The sequence below is a fragment of the Jaculus jaculus genome, chromosome 22 (genome assembly GCF_020740685.1).
Source record: "Jaculus jaculus isolate mJacJac1 chromosome 22, mJacJac1.mat.Y.cur, whole genome shotgun sequence".
Classification (NCBI taxonomy): Eukaryota; Metazoa; Chordata; class Mammalia; order Rodentia; family Dipodidae; genus Jaculus; species Jaculus jaculus.
Genome location: NC_059123.1, coordinates 5,155,731 through 5,183,111, shown reverse-complemented (window position 1 = coordinate 5,183,111; position 27,381 = coordinate 5,155,731). Strand labels below are relative to the sequence as shown.

General features: G+C 47.4%; 1 protein-coding gene across 1 annotated transcript in view; it reads right to left on the bottom strand.

The window, feature by feature from the left end:
* Window positions 1–18,221, bottom strand: part of Etnk1 (ethanolamine kinase 1) — a 37,773-nt gene extending 19,552 nt beyond the window's left edge. Inside the window, exons 1-3 of the mRNA XM_004664424.2 lie at window positions 18,034–18,221; window positions 7,716–7,975; window positions 3,336–3,476 (exon numbers count right to left, since the gene is read on the bottom strand). Of these exons, the coding sequence (XP_004664481.1) occupies window positions 3,336–3,476; window positions 7,716–7,975; window positions 18,034–18,189 (557 nt within the window). The 5' untranslated portion in view covers window positions 18,190–18,221. The remainder of the gene's footprint in view (window positions 1–3,335; window positions 3,477–7,715; window positions 7,976–18,033) is intronic.
* Window positions 18,222–27,381: the final 9,160 nt, after the last annotated feature.

Below are 27,381 nucleotides of genomic sequence, written 5' to 3'. Positions count from 1 at the left end.
ACTCTAGTCCCACCACCAGCGCTAGGGGAGCTCTGACGCCACAGCAGAAACACCACCGGCTGTGCAGCGCTCACAGACAGCGAGCTCGCCGGTGGCTGACGGTGATGGCGAAGCAAGATTTTCTTTTCCTTTCTCACTTTTCCCCTCTGGTACATGGCCCCAAGTGCTCTACCACGAAGGCACATGCCCAGCTTTTTAAAAGACTTCGTTAATTCTTTAAGATAATGCAGAGCTGAGAGGCAGTAGAATATTTTACTGGTCTGGAGCACCAGGCTAAAATCATATGCCAGCTCTGCCCGCTAACGTGTCTGGTATGTAACCTTGGGCGAAATGACCTACTTATGTCACCTGTAACGTGGAACTAATGAGTTACTTTTTAGCCTGCTGTAGTGGAGCAGTCCTGTAAACACAGCACTCAGGAAGCTGACACAGGAGGACCAAAGGTTCAAGACCAGCCTGGGAGAACAGTGAGATCCTTCCTCAGAACAAAGAACGTAAAAGAGAGACATCAATTAGCCCTTCAGGGAGTTTATGAGGATTAACTAAGCTAGTCTAGGTAATGTGCTTTCAACTGTGCCTGGCCACATAAGTGTCAAAACAAATGTCACCATTGTTCAAAGACGGTTTTGACTCTTGTTATGGTTCCTGGCTCTGTAGAGCATGCTTTAGATCTATGTTACTGAGAGTTGGAAAGCCAGAGGCGTACTGTGCTAGATCAACAGGAGGAAAACGGAGGTCAGAATGTACCAGGACAAACGCAGCCCTGTGTGTGCATGACAACTGCCACACTCACAACCCTTCACAATACTAGACCGACCTTGCTGCACACCACCTCAGAAGAGGACATGAGGCGTGAGAGAGCACGCAGTCGTGAGAAAGACACGGGCAGACGCCGTCTGAACAGGCAGATCAGTAGGGCAAATACTAAGCGCGACTCCGCGCGGACAGAGGAAACCCGCAAGGGGTAAGACGACAGTACGGACAGACTGAGAGCACTCCACGGCTGCTGAGGCAAGAAGGCAAAGAGCGAGTGAGCACATATGTGGTCAGCTGGTGGCGCTGGAGGAGGGCAGGAGAAAACTAGCTTCTTTTAGGCAGCTTCAGTTAGAAATGGAGGCCCAGAGAAAACCAGGAGGTACCTCCTCGCCCTGGCACAAGAACGGAACTCTTGGCAGAAACGGAGCTCATGTCTAATTGAGACTGGTCTACAGCACCCCATGCCACAGTCTAGTGTGCTACCTCAATAAATGGCCCAGGCGGGCTGGCCCCAGGGTGGACCCTTCAAATCTACCAAACATGTGGGTCCTCCCCTTGCACAGCCAAATCTGAGGAGAAAGAACGCATTTCAGTCAGCTATAAAGGCTGCAGCCTTCTTCCTGTCACTCTCTGGGTCCCCTCGCATCTCTGCTGGGACACACACGAGGGGCTCCCCTCACCCAGCTGGCTGGGGCAGGCATAATATAGTTTATGGTCTGAGCTATTCTCTGCCTGCCCGTTTCATAGCCTGACGTAACTTCCCACCGTAATGACATGTATACGTTTCCCATGGTCTATGAATGTAACCCATGCATAGTCCCCTCACACTCCAGGCTTTCATTACCTCTAGGTCTGTACCAGTGTCTCCAAACCCAGGATAACTCTGGGTATAACTCTCTTCCCTCCTTCAGATCTCTCATCTGGATTTCTTCTTTATTAATATTTTATTTTTATTTATTTGAGAGGGGAAAAGAGACTGAGAGAGAGAGAATGGGTGCACCAGGGCCTCCAGCCACTGCAAAAGAACTCCAGATACATGCGCCCCTTTGTGCATCTGGCTTACGTGGGACCTGGAGAAGGTCCTTTGGCTTTGCAGCAGATGCCTTAACTGCTAAGCCATCTCTCCAGCCCGCATCTGGATTTCTAGGTCTCTACTTTGACATTTTTTCTCTGCTCTTCTTCCTTAAGTCATCACCATTTGCTCTTTTCACTTTCTTCCATGGAAGTCTCAGGGTGGATGCTACGGGTGTTCCTTCCAAATCTCCCTACACAAGCTCCGAAATCCTGTCCTCCATATGCATGTGGCTCTACGCCAGTCTTGCCCTAAAACCTCATTTTTTTCTTAAGTGATGAACTATGCAGTGTTTTCCACATGACAGCATGTTTCCAACACCCCACGTGTTTATGACTCCACTCTAGCCTTCTTCCTAGATCCCAATCTCCTCTAAATAAAACCCACAATTTGTGATTTCTCCCTAAACAAACTTAATAATTCTAACTTGTCCTTCTTGAGTTCATGTTTATCAAGTCTTTGTGAAAACTGACAGAAACCAAACTTGGGGTTCATATATTTGGGGGCCTTCTCCTGAACCCCCATATCCTGCATCAGTGTCCCTGAGGAGCTAGTGGTAGGGGCTTACTATGGATCATTTCATTTTCTATCAAATCCCCGTAAACACGGCAGGCAGCAGGGAAGAATGCAGGACAAGAAGCCGTGACTTACCGCCGGTCTCACCACAGAGGCCCGCTCACTGCCCTCACAACTTTGAAGCAGGTGGACAGTTCCGTAGTTAACTTAACTAGGAGTGTACCTGCATTTCCTGACTTACCACCTGGACACAGTACTTTCAGCATTTCTGTGAATTTAACTTCCTAGATATTCAGCACACTAGATATAGTTCCAGAAGTTTGCCTATTCTAGCTTGTGGGATTCAAAGTTTCCATAAGCCACTGACACATACAAACACACAGTCACCCTCTACCTAGAAGGACTGCTGGTGCCCAAATCCAGGCGGCCTGTCTCCTACAGACACGGCATGGGAACCCAACATGTCCTTCCTGTGCTGGAAATGTCTGCTTTACATCGAATACCTGAGGCAATGCGATGGTGGCTGTTCCGCTGCAGCACCTGTGTAGCCCTGACAAGAAAGCTAAGAGTCCAGGAAGTGAATTTTCAGCCTCATTATTGTAGTTTGTCATAGTGAATTAGATGAGCCAAACTTCTGTACACCCTTAGCGTCTATTCTGTCCCAGTGTATAGCTACAGGCGTTTTCAAAACAGCAGTGAGCAGAAAGAAAACAACGCGAGGGTCTCTAGGGCCGACTCTCTCTCAGCAGCACCGTGCCCTTCCTAGCCACGTCTCAATTATTCCTAACTACACATCCTACACCTGTTTCTTGTCTCCACCCTCCACTTCTTATTTTCTCTTGGCTCAAGGGCATGGGGAAGCTTATCTTTTCTGTTGTGGGACCTAAAAGCAGGCCAAAAAAAAAAAAAATCAGTTGTTTTTGTTAATTACAATCCAAACATAAACAAAATGATAGAGCAAAGAAAGTTCTAAATATAAAGGTAATTTTACCTTTTGTTAATGTCTTCATCAGCGAATCCTGTGGGAATGAGAGAAAAGTATTTTCCCATCTTTAGCCACAGGTTAGATCTGGGAATCCAGCCATTGTGCGCATGTATAGCATGGATTTTAGCAAGCTGACGAGCTATGAGCCTGTTTAAGACAAAACAGCAGAAGAAGAAACAATGGAGCATCATGAAGTTCTAAGTTTACTGGGAAAGACTTGACCTTACTTTGCCAGGCCCTCAGCCATCTCCCATGCATTTCTGTGCATTCCCTCGTAAAGTCTACTTTTACTTCTGGATTTTAAGTTGGTTTAGCAAAAATATACCATCCTAAGAATCTAATCACTCCCATGACTGTGTTCCTCACACTGGACTATCTTTAGCAAGATTCCCATTAGGCCTCGTTACCCAGAATCCCCTGCCCCTGGTACACTCTCTCAGGAACTTGTGACCCAGAATCCCCTACTCCTGGCACAACCACTCAGGAACTTGAGCCACCAATGTCACATCCTGGCTCTTCAGCTATGAATTCTCGGTGGCACACGCTGTATTGGGGAAGGGGCACTTTTACTAGATATTCATACATCATCATTTCTTTTCGCGTATGTGCGTGCGCACACGCATGTTTTAAGACAGGGTCTCTCATACATCCTGGACTGGTTTCCAGCTCCCTAAGTAGTCAAAGATGACCTTCAACATCTGATCTTCCTGCCTCTGCCTCCTGTGCACTGGTAACCAACCCAGGCCCGTGCATGCACGCTAGGCAAGCACTCTACAGACAGGTTCCACCTCAAGCCTCCTGCCATGAAGGGTCTTGTTTCCTCTACCTCACACCTGAACAAGAGTGTGAGTCTCCTGTTTCTTTCATGTGGTGCATACAAAGCGGATCTCAACCCTAACTATATCCCACTTGTGCTACTAAATTTAAGAGCACACACATGACCTGATCATGTCCAGAGCATTCCTTGTTTCAGGCCACAGTTACTGTTCAGCGCCTATGACCCAAGCTACGCCAGGGAGCCCTGGTCCTAACCAGCTGAAGCTGCTGCCTTTCGCCGCAGCTCCCAGGAGCAGAGCGGGCTGAGAGGCCTGTGCTCCTGAAGCAGCTCATCCAACGGAAAGCTCACGGGAAGCAGTGACTACAGGAAAGAAGCCGGGTACTGATGACACGGTGTGACCCAGCACTTGCCACACTGACCAGTACTCTCAGTTACGCCTCGGCCAGGTGAGTCTGTCACTCGTCAACCCTGGTCAACAGTACTGGTGTCGCCTTCAACCTGACTGACATGTTACCAAACCGAAGCCTGCACCTCTCCACGTGCGATCCTCCAGGTCATGCCTCTCGAGATGTACTGACCTGAGCTACAGAATGACTGGCTGGCCCTCCATGAGCGCATACAGTCATGCCAATGCGAAGACCACCTCTGTGTCTGTGCAGTCCCTCATCCATGCAAACAACGTTATGCCCAAAATAACTAGGAAACACCAGGTAACCAAGCTCAAGAAAAGTCAGGCGGTGGCACTCTCACAACAGAAGGGGAGGTAGTTACACAGGCACACAGGCACACAGGCGCCTGTACACGCCTCCTGTTCCTTGTCTGGCCCTCCTGCCTGCAAGCTCGCGGGTGCGGGGAGTTCGGGGGAGCACTGCCTACCCTGCTCTGACGGCGTGCTGGATCGAACGTGGGCGTCATGCGCACAGCAAACTGATCGGCACCCGGCCATTTAAACTTAGTAGGAGCTGGTTTTGCAAATCACAAAATGCTATCTTAGGAGAAGTTCACTTACTCTGACAGAATGGCTAAAAAGTCAACCCTATGATAAGTACTTCAAAAATAAGCAAAATCGTATGGCCACCACTCCAACGGGTGCTTATAGCCATTAAACACAAATGGCTGCTCCTGAAAGAAAGTTGCTTTTTGTGGAAGAAGTTGGCAAACTAGAACTGACAGATCAAAAGGCAAGCCCGTTCCACCACAGAGCAGGCCCAGGACCCTGCACAACGGCGGGGGCGGGGTTCTGCTGCTTGGGCTGCTGTACCTGCAGTCATTCATTTCCTCTGGTTCTTAGGTGCCCACTCCACGGTTCTGAGTCACCTTCAGATGTGATGTCATGAATGCCAGGAAAATTTATCAAAACTTTTATGTTCAGTGGCAACAGAAACTTCAGTTCTATTTGTAAACCCAAGATTTTGCAAATTAACTTCCTATTTCACATCAATTACAATAAAGTAACCATAGCTATGAAATCACAATTTTTTTCAAATGACTGACATATTGAATATACTTACTCTTACAAATAAATTTCTAAAATTATAAATGGAATTCTAGGGTATATAAAAATATAAAATCTTAAAACATTTTCTTTTTTAGTATTTATTTGAGAGGGGCAGGTAAGAAAGAATGAGTGTGCCTCTAGCAACTGCAAACTCCAGATGCCTGTACCACCTTGTATATCTGGCTTACATGGGTATTGGAGACTCAAACCTGGGTCCTTAGGCTTTGCAGGCAGGTGCCAGCCCTTAAAAAACATTTTCCATTTCCATTGTAATAGAAACTAAGCTATTAACCACCATTAATTGTAGGACAATTAATACTTTCAGAAGTAAATATCAAAGCTTAAGAGTTAACACTTAATAACTTGTTTAAACAAATTGTCTGCCCTATTAAGTGCATTATTGTTACTGTTTAAATATTTCATTTACTTATTTAAGAGACAGAGAGAAAAAGGCAAACAGAAATGAGCATCAGCATGCCAGAGTCTGCTGCCACTGCAAATGAACTCCAGATGCATATACCGCTTGGTGCATCTGGCTTTATGTGGGTACTGGGGCCATCAGGCTTTGCAAGCAAGCAACCTATAACCACTGAGCTATCTCTCCAGTCTGTTTAAATGTTTCTTTATATAAAAGGCAAAGTGAAGTTTTAAATACTCTCATGTGTATCTAGTAGGTAAAACTATGTTCATGTGGGCTGGTGAGAAGGGACACACACAGAGAGAGAAACAGGTAAGAGCTAAAATCTAGTCTACATAGATTTCTATGCCAAAATGCTTTAATGTATTATTTGACAGAATTTCAGCGACAGGTCAAGGAGAGTGCTCCACTCCATTTCCACAGTGCTCACCAGGGCAGTTCTCACATGGTGGCCCGAGGTCCTTTCAGGAGGCCCACAGGGTCAACAGTCCGTGCTCTACCTTTCTCATTTTCTCTCATCAGGTGCAGCACAGTCTAACTCACACTAAAGGAAGGCCATCATCCTAGTGGCTGACACCAGATTCACTAAATACTCTTTTAACTTCTAGCAGTAAACACTGAAAAGATATGAATCCAATGTCAAAACCAGAGCTCACTGAGAACTCAGTCTGCTGCTTTCAAGTCAATCCCAATTTCCTAAGAGTTCTCAAATTCCAGAGACAAGTGTTAGAAGCGGAGGACTGGGCTGGAGAGATAGTTGAGTAGTTAGGGTGCTTGCCTGTGATGCCTAGGAGCCCAGCACTAATTCCCCAGGACCCACACAAGCCAGATGTACAATGTGGCACATGCATTTGGAGTTTGTCTGCAGTGGCTAGAGGCCCCGGCGCACTCATTCTCTATCTCTACCTGCCTCCCTCCTTCTCCCCCCGCCAGATCTCAAATAAATAAATAATATTTTTTAATCAAGTGCACAACAACTTTAGAAAAACCATCAACCACAAATGACATCCTTCATAGAAAATAATACTGAAATAATAAACAACAAACATTATTTTTGAAAATATGGAGAAAATAAAATCCTCCAGTACCCACATACAGCTGGACACAAAGTAACAAATGCATTTCTAATCACAAACACACTGCAGCGCTGAGACACTTAGTCAGGAGTCCCCCGCAGTCTGGACTCTCAGCACCACACACAGAAGATCTATGCCTCAGCTCAAGCAAGATCAGACACCCAAAGCTGTCCTCTGGCCTCCAGTGAGCACGGTTGCATGCAAACACACCTTATTAAAAAAAAAAAAAAAATTAAGGGGGCCAGGCACCCAGCACTCAGAGGGTAAAATGCCAGAAGCTGAGGAGTTCAAAGCCCACCTTGACTACATAGCCATTTCAAGGCCAGCCTGGGCGATAAGAGTCTGTCTCAAGAAAAAATAGGTAACAAACATAACCACCAAAAGCTTTAAGAGGAGGACTTGACCCTCTAGAACAACTGATCACTCCAAAGCACTTGCAGTCTTTTCTTTCCCATGGAGCCAACAGTAAGAATAACAAAGTCAAGAACCTATTTTCCTTTGGGAAAAGCAGAGCTCTAGCTAAAGGGCGTTTCAACTGAAAGCACCGCCGCCTCAGGAAAGGCCAGGCAGCCCGCAGCCCCGCCCGAGTGCGCCCACGCTCCCCGGGCAAGCGCACCTGAAGATGGCAGGCTGGCAGACGTGCTGCGGGTCCAGGGCCTCGCCCTGGATGAACTCGTAGCACAGCCCGTTGTTGAAGGTGCAGTAGAGCTGCGGGGCGCAGCCGTGCGCCTGCAGCACGCGGAAGCTCTTCACCTCCTCGTCGCGGTCCACCAGCAGCTCCGTCTTGTTGCCGTAGATCCTCACCAGGACCACGTCCTCCATGCTCTCGCCCACATGGCACGCGATGAGCTTATTTGTGATCCCATCTGTGAAGAGCTGCCAAGACACAGAATTGGGGGAAACATCATCGTACTTTTTTGAGGAACGGGATAGGAGATAAAAACTGAAATTCAACACAGGATGGCAGGGACAGATTTGGGGCAGAGTACATGCTTACCATGTGTAAGACCCCGGGCTCCATCTCCAAAACCCAGAAAGAAGAAAAGAAACAGGACACCCTGCTCTTAACATCAAAGACCATTGACAGGCCTTAGAACAGCACAGTGGTAGAGTGCTTCCTTGGCATGGCCTGCCAATTTGATGCCTAGCACAAGACGGAAGGAGTTAGACAGTGGGGGGGGGGGGGATATATTAGGGAGATGAGAAAATGTCAAGTGGACTCATGAAGACATACATGATAAATAAATAAGTCTATATGCATATATAGATATAGATATCAGGATGACAAAGGAGAAAGAAAAGACGAAGTGGTTACAAGTTTTTGAAAACTTTAATTAAAAGAAGTATAGGCCGGGCGTGGTGGCACATGCCTTTAATCCCAGCACAAGAGGCCAAGGGAGGAAGATTGTTGTGAATTCAAGGCCAGCCTGGGCTAGAGCAAGACCCTACTTCACAGAACAGGAAGAAAAAAAAAGCAAAAAGAATAAAGCTGGGTATGGTGGTTCATGCCTGGAACTCCAGCACCGAGGAAGCTGAGTCAGGCATACTCCAAATTCACTCCACAGGGGCAAGCACCGTGCCGTCACTCCACTGACCAAAGAAAGCAGCGACCCCGGGGCTTCGTGGACAGACAGATCCGCATATCCAGCAGTAGAAATGCCTTCTTTCCAAAGCTACACGAAACACTACCACAACTGACTACAGGCTTGATTATCAACACTGAAAGTTTAAAAACCTAGAGTACTTTCTTAATTACAGTTGGATATGCGCTACACAACAATACTCACACATCCAAGTAAAAATGGTTAATCATATATTCTGTTAAATTCTGCAACATTTAACAATTGCTTATTAACTCGAGAGCGAAGAGAGCGAGTATGAGCAGGACAGGGCGTCTTGCAGCTGCCCAGGACTCCAGACGCTGCACCACTGTGTGTGTGGCACCAAGTGCGTGTGGGGAGCGGAACCTGGACCAGCAGTCTTTGCAAGCAAGTGCCTGTAACTACTAAGCCATCTCTCCAGCCCAAAGACTCAAATACACCCTATTGTGAAGGTGTCTGGCAGACAATCTCAAACCACCAACTTTTAACTTTTTTTAAGTCACAAATTCATCTAAACAATCAGAGAAGGAAGAAATACAAACGATGGGAATTAGAAAACGTCAAGCCAGGGACATCTGCCCCCATGAGCCTTCAGTCCAGGGTGCGTCAGCGCCGGAGTCCCTGTGAGCAGCTGAGCGCACTGTGGGAAGCAATGCTTCCCGCAGCAGAGATGGCGCAGGGAGAGCCTGACGGTGCCATCGGCCCCCATGGTCGGCACATGCTCCTGGACTTCTGCAGAAGGACCACTCACCTCCCCACAGGTGCATTTGGCAGGTGACATGTGACATCTGTACTTAAGCAGGACAAAGGAGAACACATTGTGAGTCTAAGATGGGAAGACGCTGCTACGTAGAGTGACAAGCTCGGCAGACGCTGAGGCCTCTGTCTCTGGTGAAGACGCGCATCAGGCTCACAGCCAAGTCCCCGTGCGGAGCACGAGGGCAAAGACCCCCCGCAGGGCTGCCGGTGCTGAGCAGCTGAGAGCACCTCCTGCCACACGAGGACCAGACAAAGGCTGACACATGACACAATCCAATGCACCAAATCCATACAAAGAGCTCAGTGTGGCCACACGTGTCTGTAACAGTCCCACAGGGGAGCAGACCTGAGAATCACAGAACTGGTGAATACATGGGGATATAGAGATTCCAGCTCAAAACAAGAACAGGTAGAAGATCAATGGAGCAAGAGCCAGACACCTCACTTTCACCAGAGGTGAATGCCTCCGGCCAGAGACAAGTGGATGGGGTACCACATGGGCACAAGCACGTGCGAATCTCACACACACAAGAGACTGCACAAGACACTGCCTTTCAGAACATGTGTCAAAACATGAGAGCTGGCGCTGGAGAGATGGCTCAGTGGTTAAGACACTTGCCTGCAAAGCCTAAAGACTGGGGTTTGATTCCTCAATGCCCATGTAAAGCCAGATACAGAGCAGTGCATGCCTCTGGAGTTTGTAGTGTCAAGAGGCCCTAGTGTGCCCATGTGCATTCTCATAGTCATATTCCCTCCCTCCTTCCCGCCTTCCCGCCCTCCCTCCCTCCCCCTCCCTCCCTTCCTCTCTCTCTCTCTCTCCCCCCAAAGAAAATAAATTTAAAAAACATTTGAGGAAAAGAAAACCACATCTGAACTAAACATACTAGACATTTTAGGTCCTTATTCCCGATACAATTGAGTATAATATTTAAATGCATTTTCACAATACTAAATTAATACTCTAGATAAATTTACGTGTACAGGTGGATGTGCATAGACCGGCAGTGTACAATTACCTTGGCATTTTATATACAGGACTTAGTTTCTGAGGATTTGGACATCTTCAAGATGTTGTGGAACCAATCCCCCTAGATACCAAAGGACAGCTGTACACATATATATATGTGATTAAACAAAAATACTTCATCACATGGTTTCTCAACAGTAACAATCTCTCTGTCAAAAGGGTAAAAGTCTGTTCTTAAGGAGAAAAAATAATCCTAAATATTTCAATGGTCTGTGGCTTGAATGTCAACCCTGGACATTATCAATTCGTAAGAAAAGAAAACATTATGATTAAGTGATCCTATTTACCCAAAGTCACAGAGTAACAGGCTCAGTTTGAAACCTGGTGCAATGACTAAACCATTGTATGGTGGCAGCACAATTCCAGATTCATAAGGTGGCTAAAACATTGCCTGGGGGAAAGAAGAAGGGACAGAAAAATGCTAATTCCTTGACCTCTGGGTGGCTGACATAGGGGCAATGGATAAGGCTCTTTCTGAGAGAGCCACCTCTGCAATTCCGGTCACCATGCCCACAGAAAGGGACAAAATACAGAAAGGGCAGGAAAATAAACAAGCAGTGCCCTGTCAGAATGCATGCTGACAGCTGATCCCATCCCACCTGGGCCTGCTAACCTCAGAAACATCACAAAGAGAAACTGCCCTGCAACAGACACCTCCCCGTCGGTCAGCTGATGCGGAAGACTCCGCTGGCACCAAAGCCAGTGAGAGCAACAGGAGGACAGAGCTGCCCTCCAGCAACGTGGCCTTTACAGGCCGTGCTGGCCTGCGCCTGAAGCCAAGGCGGGGGCAGAGGGCTGCGATGAGTCTCAGGCCAGCCTGGGCTACAGAGGAAGACTGCGTAAAAGTAAAACAAAATGGAGCAATCATTGATTTTGTAGATCAGAATGTTTCTAAATAGGATAACCAAGCTGGAACTGAGCTGGAAGCTTCCTCCCTGATGGCTAGTGCCAAAAGGTGCTATGCAGCTGAAGGAGAAAGGTCATCCCAGTCTTAACCAGCAGTGGACCCTTCCAGCTACACAGAGAGCAAGGCACTGCAACAGCGGCACGTGTTTGGGAGACTCATGCCTGGCACTGTAACCCTGGTGGGCAGCCCATGGGTGAGGAGGTCACGGGCACCAGGGAGAAGCTACTAAGGTTGCTCTGCTAAATGGACATGGTACCACACTGTCCTCTATTCACACCTGACAGCCACACATGGGCTCTGCTCTCAGCCTCAGTCAGGCAGCTTTAAGCTGGGCAGAGGGACTGCTGAGACATACACCCAGCTGCAGTGCTGAGAGTGGGTGACTCCTGAGTGCTCAGCCCTGAAAGGGACATCTCTATCCATCACCCTCCAAGGCTTGGTGAGCAATGCAGGCGGGCAGAAAGAACTGTAAGAGCTGGAGGATGGGAAGGACTGTTGAGGAACACCATCTTCTGGACCCAGTCCAGCACAGCCGTTACGCTCATGAACTTCCTTCACTGTGGTTCTTCTCCCCCGAGGCTGGACTGGCAGCCACTGCTACTGCGGCTACCACCAGAGGGCGGGAGAACTTAAGACCAGAACCCAGAACCGAAGTTGAGTGTCTGAACTGAATTCCCAGAATTTCGTTGTCAAGGTTTAGGGTTACAGTTTACCTTTCATGAATTGTTCTCAAACAGAGGTGGTCTCATTATGCTGGCCAAGGTGGTCTTGGACTCCTGAACTCAAGCAATCCTCCTGCCTCAACCTTCTGAGTAGCTGGCATGCCACCATATTCAGCATTTTTTGGGGGGGGAGGGGAGTTTCAAGGTAGGGTCTCACTCTAGCCCAGGCTGACCTGGAATTCACTATGGAGTTTCAGGGTGGCCTTGAAGTCACGGCGATCCTCCTACCCCTGCCTCCCAGTGCTGGGATTAAAGGCGTGCGCCACCATGCCCGACAGCAGCACTTTTAAAATCAAATATTCAAAAAGAAACCTACTGCCAACAAACATAGTATTCACATGTATAAATCTAAAACAAGCTTCACAAATAAAACCTCAACACTCTGCCAGCTTTCTGCCGAGCCAAGCCTCACTCCTGACTCATCCGCTGCAGCAATCTCAGCCCACAGTACAGACTGGGCATCCTACTAACGTGTGCTGACCACAGGTTTCCCAATCTATGTCCTGGGGAGTCACTTATTCCCCAGTTTGCATCTCTCCTACAGAGCCCATGGCCCGCAGCAACTTCCCAACAGCACTTAGCTGGGAACAGCTCCCAGTGTCCTGGGGGCTAAGATGCAGCGCCACAAGGCCAGCCAGTCCCAACAGCAACGAGTGCCTCACAGTCCGGCTTTGGGATCAGTGTGCGCACCTCCAGAAGCGAGTGGAAGCGAGAGAAGGTATGGAGAAGGATGGCAGTGCCTCTGAAAAGAGGAAGGAGGAACACGCACGTGCTCATGCACACACGGTATTTGGGACACGATGAGGCTCTCAAGTGAATAACTTCCGAGTCTGGTGATTGGTATTTTATTTGGTGGGTGTGTACCAACTGTGGGATGCTGGGGACATCACCCATCGTCACACTTCTACCTGATATTTAACTTGAAAAATATAAATTAGGTTTTCTTTCAAGCTATGCTTAGAGAAACCTGACACTTCTCTTTTACCACCTGCTTAAAAACATTCATTGGCTTTCCACTGCATGTCATCAATAAATAAATACCAACTCTGTAACGAGGCACAAACCTCCTTATCTGAGCACAGCCTCCCAGAAACCACGCCACTTCTTTTCCTGTTCACACTACTCTGCCCCACTGCTAAGGGGTCAACATCTTTCACAGCTTGTCAAGGTTTTCCTTGCCCAAAGCAAGCCCGTTTCATTGAACGGCACCCTTCCTTAACGGGGCTTGGGGAGGGATGGACTCAATAGCACGGTGCTTGCCTGGCATGCACAAGGTGACAGGTTCAAAGCCCCAATAACACACACACCTAGATCAGTTCTCCCATCTCTCTGAAGCCTTCTTCCCTCACTTTCTTAGGCCTACTTTGTGCTACGGTTAACAACACAAAGGAATCCACCGAAAAGCATTTCTAGTATAAAAATGTACATCAGTGAATTGTAGGAACCTACAGTTCCTTCTGAATACATGGGAGGCAAGCACTAGACCCGAGCCACGTCCGAGCCCTTGAACCTACCTGTCAGCTCAATTCTCCACCTCAGTTTTCTTATTTCCAGTGAGGAGGGTGACAAGAGATGAGAGATGGAGGAATAACACATAAATATGCTATTGACAATTTCTGGGATGGCATGTACTTTTTCAACTGCTTTCCAAGTTAGGTAGTCAACCTTCACTTTTGGTGCTTGCTGGTCTTAGGCTGTCGTTGCTACTGCTGCCTAGCACACAGCACAGCCCCTGTCTAGCACACAGGGTGGACTCGGTCCTCACAGCACAGCCCTTCTACTACACAGCACTAGAGAAGGGAAAAAACAAACAAACACACTTTTATTATAGAAGTGCACCTTGTTTTTAAATGTTCTTGTGTAATTTTCGTATGTGACAAAACTGGAAGTCATTGCCAAAATGCATCTTATGTTCCTATTATCGTAAGTGTCAAAGAGCTTGCGTTTTGACTCAGGTGCCCAATGTGCTGTGTCAGCCACAGAAGCCTTCAGGTGCCTGTGCTGGCTCCACGACTGGCCACCCCAAGGGACAGGAGCCATTGACTGGAACTACCGAACAGCTGCAGTAAAACTCAGAGAAGCTGACCAGAAAACACGTTGTACCTCATACCTGTCATCTTGGCATTTAGGAGCTGAGGCAGGAGGATTGCTTGCAATGCCCAGTCCAGCTTGTGCCACAGAGTAAGAACTTGGTTCATAAAAAAGAAACTTGGCCAAGATAGCAAGCTTCTAAATATGGAATCAAGTCAGCACTGGGTTCAAACCCTGTGCTCTTGATGCCACTATCCACACAGCAGGTGAGGCGCCAGCTCCTTCCGTGAGGTTAGCTATCAACAGTGGTCTTACGACCCTGACCAGGCTTCGTCAATTACGTACTCTGATCCTAAGCTGAGGAAGAATCTACACAGCAAATTTATTGAGGAAAATAACAATGCGCCCCCAGTGTGGTGGCGCACGTGCTTAATCACAGCAGTCAGGAAGCAGAGGTAGGAGGATCACTGTGGGTTTGAGGCCACACTACATAGTGAATTCCAAGTCAGCCTGAGCAAGAGAGCCCCCATCTTGAAAAGCCATATGCAAGTACTACCAAGGCACACAGTGTCACTGCTATGTGCTCTGTAAATGGCAACTCTGGGATGCTTGTCTATGCACAGGTGGGAGAATGCGTGTGGAAGTGACCTGTCTATGTCATTTAGGAGAGTAGGGAGGACATGCATGGAAGTGACGTGTCTATGTCACCCAGGACGGCAGGGAGAATGTGTGTGGAAGTGACAAGGCCTCTTTCCTAAGACCCAGGCTGCCCTGACCTCATTCTGTAGTGAAGTATGTCCTTCAAATCCCAGGCCCTTCCTCTTCCTAAGTGCTGTAGTCACCAACACATCTGGCCAAAGAAGAGCTGCTTCTGTAAAACCCCAAGTGAGGGAAGCGGGCTGAATTCAGGGTAGACAGCTTGACTAGGCTCTGGGCTCCAGCCCCAGACCAGCCTGAAACGCACGCGCACACACACACCCAGGACGGAAGTACACTGACAGCCCCCGTCCCGAGATGACACTGAAATCCACTGACCACATGACACAGGTCTCCTTATGGAACATGAACTATCTCACTCATCTTCACAGCGGAAGGAAAAGTAGTGTCGAAAAAATATTCCCCTTCAGCCACGTCTGGTGGCGCACGCCTTTAATCCCAGCACTCGGGAGGCAGAGGTAGGAGGACTGCCGTGAGTTCGAGGCCACGCAGAGATGACAGAGTTAATTCCAGGTCAGTCTGGACCAGAGTGAGACCCTACCTTAAAAAAAATAAAAATAAAAAACTAGAAACATGGCTTAGGAGCTAAGGCTCTTGCCTGCAATGCCTAAGAACCAAGGTTCAATTATCCAGTGCCAATGTAAAGCCAGATACACAGGTGGCACAAGTATCTGGAGTCTGCTTGCAGTGGCTACAGACCCTGACACACCCATTATCTCTCTACCTGCCTCTCACTGTCTGAAACAAAGTATTGAAAGGAAAAGTTCTGAAGCAGGATTAGAAAGATGCTGGAGAGCTTGTGGAGCTACCATGTGTAAGGATCTATTGACCTTGTAGACCTACCAAGTGTCCAGTCCAATCTACTGGGCTTGTGGGCTGGACCTCACGTGGGTCAAGTCCGATCAGGTGGGCTTATCAACCTCACATGGGTCAAGTCCAGTCTACTGAGCCAAGAGGAAAATGAGCATCAATTCAACTTACAGTGTGGTCTCAACTTCTGGACCAAATGTTTAGTTTGCACAAGGAGGGAATGCATTTCTGATATCAACCTCAGGGCCAAGGAAGAGACGGTGTTTACCATTACTCACAAACAAGCATATGAGCGATTATGAAGCCCAAAGGTCACAGCGAGAAGTTGCTACACGTCAGGAGCGGTAGCACGTCACAGGGCCACCACTGAGGGGTCTGAGGGAGGACTGCCAGCAGAGCAACCAGCCACTCCTCTTGTCACAAGAAGGAGGGACGGAAGGAGAGACAGAGAAGAGGGAAAGGGGTGAAAGGGAGGAAGAAGAAAGGAGAAAGACCCTGCACTATGAAAAAAATCACTACAAACTATGATGCAATCACAATTATTTCCTTTCCAACAATCAAAAAAATAGTTTTATGTCCTCTCGCCTATACCTGGCTTTATCTCACTCTGAGCTTTAGCTAAAAGAGATGGCACCTACCTAATATGGCTGCTGAGGCAACTGATGATTAAAACTATATACCCATCATTCTGGCACAGCACTCCACCCATAACTATTATTGCTATTCTACGGACAAAACATCAAAGGAAATTCCAATCTCCAAGGCTTCAAGTTTAAAGTCACGGGATACAAGTAACCTGGGCAGCCAGCACTGGGCTCACCAGGAAACCACAGCCTCCAGTGAACAACCATCTGACAGAAAATAAACGAGTTTATTAAGTTTTACAGCCCCAAATAAGCTACAAGTGAGTTAATATATCACATAATAAACGACAAGCAAGTGTGAGGGCTGCGGGTGAAACACTTGCCCAGGATCCACAATAGCCTCTGTTCACCACCAACACTGCCAAAATAAATACACACACTTCCACTTGGAAAGAACTTCCTTGAGGGAAGCATAATCATTTTTAATTACCCATGGAAATCATTTAGATTCCACCATCCCCTATATACCCGGCCAATAAATGCCTCAAAATTGCAAAATCTTTTGTCTAACACGTTTGCTTTTTTTTCTTCCCCAAACACATGGGTCCCTTCAATGTGCTCATAACTATTCTAGTGAGAACTGAAACTAAAACTCAGCTACAGCCCAGTGTCAGTAACTGTCCTAGGAACACAGTTTCTGCTCATGTTTTCGTCATAATATGCAAACAACTTAGCGGAAGAATTAAGCCAATAAACCTTGCTGAATAAAGTCCACAATTTACTAGGAGTCATCAAAGCAAGGCAGAGGATGTGAATAATTCAAATAAACGTTCTGACATTTCTGCGCATAATCTAAGGGCAAACCCTAATATATCCCAGCCTTTAAAAGTACTTGCTTGGCTTTTCATGCTTCCAAGGAAAAAGGAGAAAAGGAAGTCTCTCTTTGTATGTAATTTCTAAGCTAAATATTCAAAAACCAAAGCCAAATCATTCCAAGTCAACAGGTAGAGGAAATGACAACTTCCAAAGTTATTTAAAAAAAAAAATTCTACATTCTTAAGAGATTATTCTCCCCCTAGTGTTTTTTTGGCTGTGTGTGTATGTGTGTGTGTGTGTGTGTCTGAATACAGTGGGGCTCACAGAAGTACCATCAGGTCACTGCCCATGCAACTTTAAAAATCAAAACAAAACTTCAGAGGACACATTAAGTAAAGCCAAGTTAGCCAACAGACGCCTCAACACACCCTGGGGCCACCCCTTCCTTACTTTTGGAAGTGTGGTGCATGTGGTCCACTGCATCTCAGGTCAAGGATGCGGAGGGTTGGGGAAGATAGATGGAAAGTAAAGATTTAAGGGGCATCCAAGAGAGTGAACCGCCCAGGGCAGAGGAGGAGGAGGAGGAGGAGATGACAAGAGCAAAGACCCCAAGCTAGCCAGGGGACCGGAGTGAGGTTCTGGAAGCATCTCGAAACGAACCCAGGCCACTGACCACAGCAATGTGTCCCCGGGAGCCGCGGGTGCAACTAGAAAGAGGAAAAATAATCAAAATGTGTCTTCGGGAAGGTGGAGGAGGGCAGTCCTCGAAAGCCACCGGGCAGGGGGCGGCAGAAAGCCGGTAGGTGCCGGGAGGTGGCAGGTGGATGGGGGTGGCATGGGGTGGCATGGGATGGCAACGGGATGAGGTGGAGAAGAGAAGGGATGGGGTGGCATGGGATGGGCTGGGTGGGGATGCGATGGGGTGGGGTGGACAGGGATGGCGTGGGGGAGTCGCTGTACCTGCAGGGTAACCTCCTGGGGGTCCCAGTGCGGCCGCAGGTGCTGCAGGAGACTCAGGGCCCCGTCTCGGCACCGCTGCTCCTCGTGGTCCTGCACCGTCACGTCCAGCTTGGGCACGTCGGGCGAGCCGGGCGGGACGTGGATGTAGTGAGCCATGGCCCAGGCGACGGCGGACACCACCACGGCGACGGCGACGGCGACGGCGACCACGAGCGCGGCGGGCGCCGACAGGCTGCTGGAGCCTTCCGTGCCGGGGACGCCCGTCGACCACGAGGGCTCGGGGGTGAACGGACGGACGGACGGACGGGCGGACGGCACGGTCGCCGAGCGCAGCGACAAGCCGCAGGGGACGCGGACGGGGACCGGGGGCGGCCGACGACAATCCTCTCTGCGCTCGACCGCCGACGGCCGCAGAGCATGCCGGGACTGGCCTGACGCTGGCGTCACGCCGGGGAGGGGGCGGGGCCTCGCGGAGGCGGGGCGGGAGGACGGGCGTCACGCGCGCGCCGGGGTGCTTATCCCCCCACCACCACCACCGCCGCCGCCACCGCCACCGCACCGTGGGCGGGCCGCGCTGCTCTCGCCGGCTCCCGAGGCCACAGGGCCATCCATGAGCGCTGCGGGCCACTGTGGGACCACCCGAAGGAGCCCGAGCCCTCACGAGCTCTCATACAGGCCGCGGTCGAGCTCTACCGAACTCCGCCGAAGCCGTGCCGAGCTCTGCCGAGCCCTCGTCCAACCCCAGTCGAGCTCTACCGAATTCTGCCGAAGCCGTGCCGAGCTCTGCCGAGCCCTCGTCCAACCCCAGTCGAGCTCTACCGAATTCTGCCGAAGCCGTGCCGAGCTCTGCCGAGCCCTCGTCCAACCCCAGTCGAGCTCTACCGAATTCTGCCGAAGCCGTGCCGAGCTCTGCCGAGCCCTCGTCCAACCCCAGTCGAGCGCTACCGAATTCTGCCGAAGCCGTGCCGAGCTCTGCCGAGCCCTCATACAGCCCAGTCGAGCGCTACCGAATTCTGCCGAAGCCGTGCCGAGCTCTGCCGAGCCCTCGTCCAACCGCAGTCGAGCTCTACCGAACTATGCCGAAACCGTGCCGAGCTCTGCCGAGCCCTCATACAGGCCAGTCGAGCGCCTCCGGAGGCTGCCGAAGCCGTGCTGGACCCTGTCACAGCCCAGTGGAGCTCTACCGAGCCCCGTGGCGGTCTTTACTGGGCAAACATGGCTTCGGCTGACCCGGTCAGCAGGGTCACAGGACTCTGAGGTTTGAAGAGGAAGCAAAGAATATGTCCTGAAATAACCCTTGGATCTGGCCGTGAACTTGGCCTGAGTCTAGCTAAAGTGGATTAATTTGAGCGTCTTGTTCCCGGACCTGCTGTGTACAAGGGAGAGAGAACACACATAGTTGAATTGGCAACTGCACTCCCTTTGGAAGCAAATGGAGGTCACAGTATTCGGAACACTTTGAAATCGTTGGGCAAACCGGGTGTGATGGTGCAGACCTGTAAACCCAACGCTCGGGAGGCTGAGGCAGGAGGTTTGCTACGACTCCCCAAGGGCCAGCCAGGACTACTTACCAAGACCCTGGCCTGGTGTCAGTTCATTAGTTCGATAAGACAACTACACTGACTTTATTTATTTTTCGAGGTAGGGGCTCACTCTAGCCCAAGCTGACCTGGAATTCACTATGTAGTCTCAGGGTGGTCTCGAACTCATGGCAGTCCTACCTCTGCCTCCCAAATGCTGGGATTAAAGGCGTGCGCCACCACGACGCGCTAACTACACTGATTTGCCCAGGCTGAGAGTTACTCAAAGCCTGGAAGAAGTTGGGATTAAAGGATAGGAAAGAAAAGCCATTATAAAGGCTCAGCAATGCAGTGACTGGATGATTGTATCAGGGTAGCTCTGGAGACTCACAAAGGCTACCTTGAAACTTTCAGAGACACAGTCTTAGGACAGCTCTTCCTTCCCTGCTAAGGGAATGTTGAAAACTGGGTCACGTGCAGGCGATGCATTATTTCTTTTTACCTGTCTATGTGTGTCTGGTGTGTGTATGCATGTGTGTTAACATAATGAAGTCAGGTGTCTTCCTTGATGACTTCACTTTATTTACAAAGGCAAGGTCTCTCACTTGACCCCAGGGTCCCCTCTGTTTGGCTAGTCTGGCTGGCCAGTGTGTCAGGGTGTCTGGGGAATCCCCTATCCCTCTGCCTGTGTAGCACAGGGATTACAGGTCGTTGCCCTGCTGGGGATCCGAACCCAGATCCTCATGCATGCACAGCAGGTGCTGTATCCACCAAGTCATCTCCTTACCCCCCAGTCTATGGAAAATTTATCTGGACTTGCTACATTTATGATAGAGAAAATGGCCCCGGATTTCACCCACAGCCTAGTTTTCTGGAGCGAGCACTGAGGATGCCACGACCACATGCTTGGTACTGAACTATTTCCATTAGCACACATTTATATTCTGATTGTTGGGAATGAGTCTACTTACCTTTGTAAATCATAAACCACACGCTTAATAAATAAAACTGTCCCAAACTTAGAAAGAGGGGGAAACTGAGGTTTGCAACACATTTAGAAAGTTGACTCAATGCTTTCCATACTCAGCATGTCTTTTACAATCACAGCTATGTAAGTGATGCCTGGGCTCACTCAGTCCCCTGCATAAATGGAAACTTAAAAGTCATATACTACAAGAAACACCAGATTACACTGCATTCCTTTCAACTTGGCCTAAAATAAACATGATTACCAGTACTTTGACATTTCAAACAATATTTCTTGTAATTTTTTTATAAATTATAGTAAGCTCTTTCTTTCTTTTTTATTTATTTGAGAGAGGGGGGAAAAGAAGAGGCAGAGAGAGAGAGAATGGGCACACCAGGGCCTTCAGCCACTACAAATGAACTCCAGCACTTGGGAGGCAGAGGTATGAGGATCACCGTGAGTTCAAGGCCAGCCTGAGACTACATAGTGAATTCCAGGTCAGCCTGGGCTAGAGCAAAACCCTACTTCAAAAAAACAAAACCAAAAAAAAAAAAAAATCTAAAGTTTAGGGCAAAACTTCAGAAATGCACAGAAAGTCAGTTCTTATTGACTTCATCTACAGATCCAAATTAATTCCAACCAAAATCCCAACAGGTTATTGTATGAATTTCAGGAAACAAACTATAAAGCTCACATGTAAAGACAAAAGAAGACCACAAACAGCCAAAAGTATTGAAATTAAAAGTCACATGACAGTATACAACTTCAAGATTATAAAGCAGTCATGACAGACTGCTTGCCTAGTATATATGAGGCTCTGGGTTTGATCCCTGTCACGGTAATGGATGATAGTTAGCTACAGAGATGAGGAGAGAAAATATATGTTTCATATACATCCTATAGCAGTGTTAAATAGTAACATATGTAAGTATGTCACTAGATGACTCCTACAAGGTAAACGCTGTAGAAGATGGTAGAAAATATAAGTATCTTTGGGATTTGCAATGGCTTTTTAGATGCAATTAATCAAAAGCACAGTCCATGAAATGAAGATTAGCAAGTGATACATCACTGGAGCTGAAAGTTAGACTCAATAAAGGCCAATTAAGGGCTGGAGGGATAGCTCAGTGGTTAAGGCACTTACCTGCAAAGCCAAAGAACCCAAGTTTGATTCCCCAGGACCCACATAGGCCAGAGGCGCAAGGTGGCGCATGCATCTGGAATTTGTTTGAAGTGGCTGGAGGCTCTGGCGTGCCCATTCATTCTCTCTCTCTCTCTCTTGCTTTTTTCTCTCTCCCTAATAAATAAATTTAAAATAAATAAAAAATAACTTTTTAAAAATCTGTTTTAAAAAAAAAGTTTAAATATGTTTGTGGTTTGTTTTGTTTTACTTTTGAAACAGGATCACATCATGTAACCCAGGATGACCTGGAACTCACTAGTACACTGTGGTGGCCTTGAACTTGTAGCAGTCACCCTCCCAAGTATGGGGGGGGGCAGGAATTACAGGTGTGAGACACCAAACCTGACTTGTTTTGCTTTTGTTTTAACTGTAAACATCACTTAGCATGTTGTAAATTATCTTGAAATCACAGTGTTTACCTTTCAGTGTTCATCCTTGTAGTAGAAAGTTAGCCCCAGGAAGGAAGAGCCACATTTTATCTTGCCATACTTCCAGGACCTAGAATAGAGGCCCATGATGTAAAAGATCCTGGAGAAATCTGTGAGTAAGCCAACCTGATTAAGTTCTGAAGCTCTGCCAGTGTCTCCACTAAGAATAGCCCTCTGCCAGGGCTCCTGTGAGGCCACCACCAAGGGTACAGCTGGGAGAGTTCTCCCAGCTGGCCATTTCCCTAGCTGCTGGCCAGATCATTAGTTATCTTTGTCTAATCTTAGCATGGGGGTGCAAGTAAAATTGTCTAATGCCTTTTAACAAGATGCCTCCATGACATAGTCATGAAGATGTAGCATGATTGCGAAATATCTGCTCATTTCAGTCCTTTTCCTGCACTGAGCATGGCAGTGGAATCCTCGGGATATGGAGTGGTCCCATTCTACGTCCATCCTTCAGACGGGTATACCGCAGCCATATTTGGCATTGAGCTTACACGGATATTCCTGAGGAAAATGCACATCTCCCTTCTCCTTTTCTTTCCTTTCTTCAGGGGGAGAGGAGGAGAGGAGCAAGTTCAGGGTGCATACTAGGCGAACACTTTATTACTGAGCTACAATCCAAGCTCTCTTGTCACTTTTTTTTTTTTTGCATCTCTTAAAACATCTAAAAAAAAATTCTGCAACACCCACATTGTGCATTTAAGTCATAATAATCATGCCACATCTAAAAGACCAGAGGCACTATTTATAACACGTTACATAATGAGCATCTTGCACAAGGGAGTGAACGGATTGCCAACTGGAGGCCCACAGGACCTACTGACAGAGGTTTCATTATAGTGGAGTTAGATGAAGCTTCTAGAGTACCAACATAAAGAATCTGCCCAAGAAAATATTGGGTGACATCAGATTATGTGCAAATGTGTAAAGGCAGATCACATACCCTACTGAAAACGTGATTAATTGGGAACATACTCAAAGGACTCCAAGTCGCCCTTCCACAGAGATACTTGCAAATACTTGCTTATTGCTATACTGTTCACAATAGCCAGGGAATGGAGCCAGCCTAGATGCCCATCAACAAATGAATGGATGAAGAAAATGTGGTATATAGACATAGTGGAATTTTATGCAACAACCATAATGAAGAATGAAATCATGACATTTACAGGAAAATGGATGGAACCTGAGATAATCATATTAAGCAAAATAAGTCAGACTCAGAAGGACAAACACTTCATGTTTTCTCTTATATCTGAACTTCAGATTTAAAATGTGTGTATGTGTGTGTGTGCGTGTGTGTGTGTTACGTATGTGTAGGTTATGAAACTAAAAATAGGATCATGAGAGGAAGGAGAAGAAGAGCTCTTAAAGGTGGGAGGAAAGAGCAGGTAAGAAATAGAATATGAATTCTCATGACATGAAAGCACAAGGAGATACCACCTGCAGGATGGCCAGAGGCGGACAGGAGAGGACACACGGGAGGGTTCTGAGGGAGAGGAATTAGAACGAAGTATAACAACACATATGTATAAAACTTCCATAATCAGCGGTTGGAGAGATAGCTCAGCAAGCAAGTCACTTGCCCACAAAGCCTAATGACCTGGGTTCAATTCCCCAGTACTCAGGTAAAGCCAGATGCACAAAGTAGTGCATGCATCTGGAGTTTGTTGGCAGTGGCTAGACACCCTGGCATGCCAATTCTCTCTGTCTGTCTCTCTCTCTCTCTCTCTGTGTGTCTGTCTCTCTAGTTGCAAATAAAAATATAAAAATAAACATATATATTTTAAATTTCATAATCGAATTTACTACTTTGTATACTAACTATATTTTATTTCATTTTTATTTATTTATTTGAAATAGAGAGATATAGAAATACACAGGTAGAAAGAGAGAATGGGCATGCTAAGGCCTCCAGCCACTGCAAACACACTCCAGATGATTGTGCCCCCTTGTGCATCTGGCTTATGTGGGTCCTGAGGAGTTGAACCTGGGTTCCTTGGCTTTGTAGGCAAGTGCCTTTACTACTAAGCCATCTCTCCAGCCCTGCATACTAACTTTAACTCATATAAGAAAATCTAAAAGAAAACATGTTTGAAACGTACTCCTATGTGTTAACATCAGAGCTGGTTAATAATATGTAGAGTGAACTGAAACATTCAGGAATTCAAAGCATCTGTAATACCAAACACGCAAGGACAAGCGTGCTCTGTCCCTCCCCCACCAACCCAGAGAAGGGGGAGAGCAGACAGGAAGTCCTGACTCCTTACATGGCAGAGATGTCAGGTCTAGGCAAGGCTGCACCTGCTCTGCTCTCTACAGCTTTACATAGCCTAAGGGGACTGGCTGGCTGGCAACCATCAAGAAAGACCAGGAAACTACTACTGTGCTCAACTTTAAGAGCTAATAAAAGTCGAGCTGCACAGCATGTCTGATGATACAGGTTCTCGCTTGTCTTCTTTTCACAGTCCTACAGCCAGACTATAACATTCCACTAGGTCCCCTTCTTGGAGTGGTTTATAGCCTCCATAACACGGAAGTGGTGCCTTGCATATTCTAAATAAGACTTGTTGGTTTTACTGAACAAAGAGAAATGAGCTGTCCCTAATTTTCATCAAATAAAATAGGCACAGGGAGAAGCTCTCCTAATTCGCTTTTAAACATTTTATTGACAATTTTCATACGTGTATATAATGTATTCTGATCATAATCTCCTCCCATTATCTTCTTTTTAAATTTTTATTTATTTATCTATTTATTTAACAGAGAGAAAATTGCAGAGAGGAAAAGAGAGAGAGTGGGTATGCTACGGCCTGCAGCCACTCGAACTCCAAGCGCATGTGGCCACCTTGTGCATCTGGCTTATGTGGGTCCTGGGAAATTGAACTTGGGTCCTTTGGCTTTGCAGGTAAGTGCCTTAACCTCTAAGCCATACCTTCAGCCCCCATTACCTTCTTTTGTCCCTTCCAACTGAACCCCTTCTTTCTTTTTTTTTAATTTCTATTAGCATTTTCCATGATTATAAAAAAATATCCCATGGTAATTCCCTCCCTCCCCCACCCCCCTCACTTTCCCCTTTGAAATTCCATTCTCCGTCATATTACCTCCCCATCTCAATCATTGTACTTATATATATACAATATCAACCTATTAAGTACCCTCCTCCCTTCCTTTCTCTTCCCTTTATGTCCCCTTTTAAACTTACTGGCCTCTGCTACTAAGTATTTTCATTCTCACGCAGAAGCTCAATCATCTGTAGCTAGGATCCACATATGAGAACATGTGGCACTTGGCTTTCTGGGCCTGGGTTACCTCACTTAGTATAATGCTTTCCAGATCCATCCATTTTTCTGCAAATTTCATAACTTCATTTTTCTTTACCACTGAGTAGAACTCCATTGTATAAATGTGCCACATTTTCATTATCCACTCATCAGTTGAGGGACATCTAGGCTGGTTCCATTTCCCAGCTATTATAAATTGAGCAGCAATAAACATGATTGAGCACGTACTTCTAAGGAAATGAGATGAGTCCTTTGAATATATGCCTAGGAGTGCTATAGCTGGGTCATATGGTAGATCAATCTTTAGCTGTTTTAGGAACCTCCACACTGTTTTCCACAATGGCTGGACCAGATTGCATTCCCACGAGCAGTGTAGAAGGGTTCCTCTTTTTCCACATCCCGCCAGCATTTATGATCATTTGTTTTCATGATGGTGGCCAATCTGACAGGAGTGAGATGGAATCTCAATGTAGTTTTAATCTGCATTTCCTGATGACTAGTGACATAGAACATTTTTTTAGATGCTTATATGCCATTCGTATTTCTTCCTTTGAGAATGCTCTATTTAGCTCCATAGCCTATTTTTTGATTGGCTTGTTTGATTCCTTATTATTTAACTTTTTGAGTTCTTTGTGTATCCTAGATATTAATCCTCTATCAGATACATAGCTGGCGAAGATTTTTTTCCCATTCTGTAGGTTGCCTCTTTGCTTTTTTCACTGTGTCCTTTGCAGTGCAAAATCTTTGTAATGTCATGAGTCCCAGTGATTAATCTGTAGTTTTATTGCCTAAGCAATTGTGAACCCCTTCTTTCTAAATAACCAGTCTTCTATTTTGATGTCTGTTGGGCCCTGAAAGGCCCAGGCGTGAGGCCTAGTGGAACTTCCTGAGCCTAGCTAAAGTTTGGCGACCTGTCTCTGGCCAGCTATGACTCAGCAAGATGGCTAATGGCTTCTGGCCTGTTACCTCCGTGTGGCAATTGTAATTACCATTTCAATAGTTACAGTTTACTATTGGCCCTTACCTCTTCCCCCATCCTAAAATCCCCGCCTTCATCCACAACATGATATAGGCAACTGCTCAGAGTAATAAAGCGAGTTGTTTCTGCATTGAAAAGACTCCCAACGCAGTGTGGTTTTTCTCCGGTGGCCAGGAGAGGTTTCTGAGTCGTCCGACGCTCATCATCCTCCTCAACCCCTAGGGAGGAACCAGCAGGCCTGGTCCTTCCCTCGGCACTACCTGAGCGGGAAGGAGCCCCGCATATGTCTGTGGTAGTTTGAATGTTATGTCCCCCAAAAGACTCAGGTGTTTTATTAAGAACTTGGATTTCCAGCCTCCTGGCTGGAAGCAGTGTCACTGAGGGTGGATCCTGAGGCACAGCCCCAAGGTGTTACTGGGGGTGAATCTGGATTCCAGGTCAAAGGTGTGCAGAGTGTCTGAGCTCTGCCTGGGACCCCCACTGCTTGTTACTCTTGTGTGTTTGCTTCTGGTGCTGGCTGCTTGGTGGTCTCGCCTCATATTCCCCCTCTCTCCCCCTCCCCCTCCCTCCCTCCCTCCCTCCCTCTCCCTCCCTCCCTCCCTCCCTCCCTCCCTCCCTCCCTCCCTCCCTCCCTCCCTCCCTCCCTCTCTCTCTCTCTCTCTCTCTCTCTCTCTCTCTCTCTCTCTCGGCTTATGAATGGGAGCCAGCTGTTTCTGCCACTAATGGAACACACCCTTGGATCTGTAAGCTGAAATAAACCCTTCCTCCTATAAACTGTCTGGTTTGGATGTTCGTCCCAGCAATGTGGAACTGACTACAACAATGTCTGGCGTTGTATTGTTTTGTTTTGTTTTCCCTTTTTCACTATCCATGACAAATGCTGACGAGCCCAATATTGTGCAAGTCTTATGCAGGTAGTTTTCTGGAAGGTCATGAATTCACTGGCCACTTCATGTCAGCTTTTGAAACAAAGCACTCCTCCCC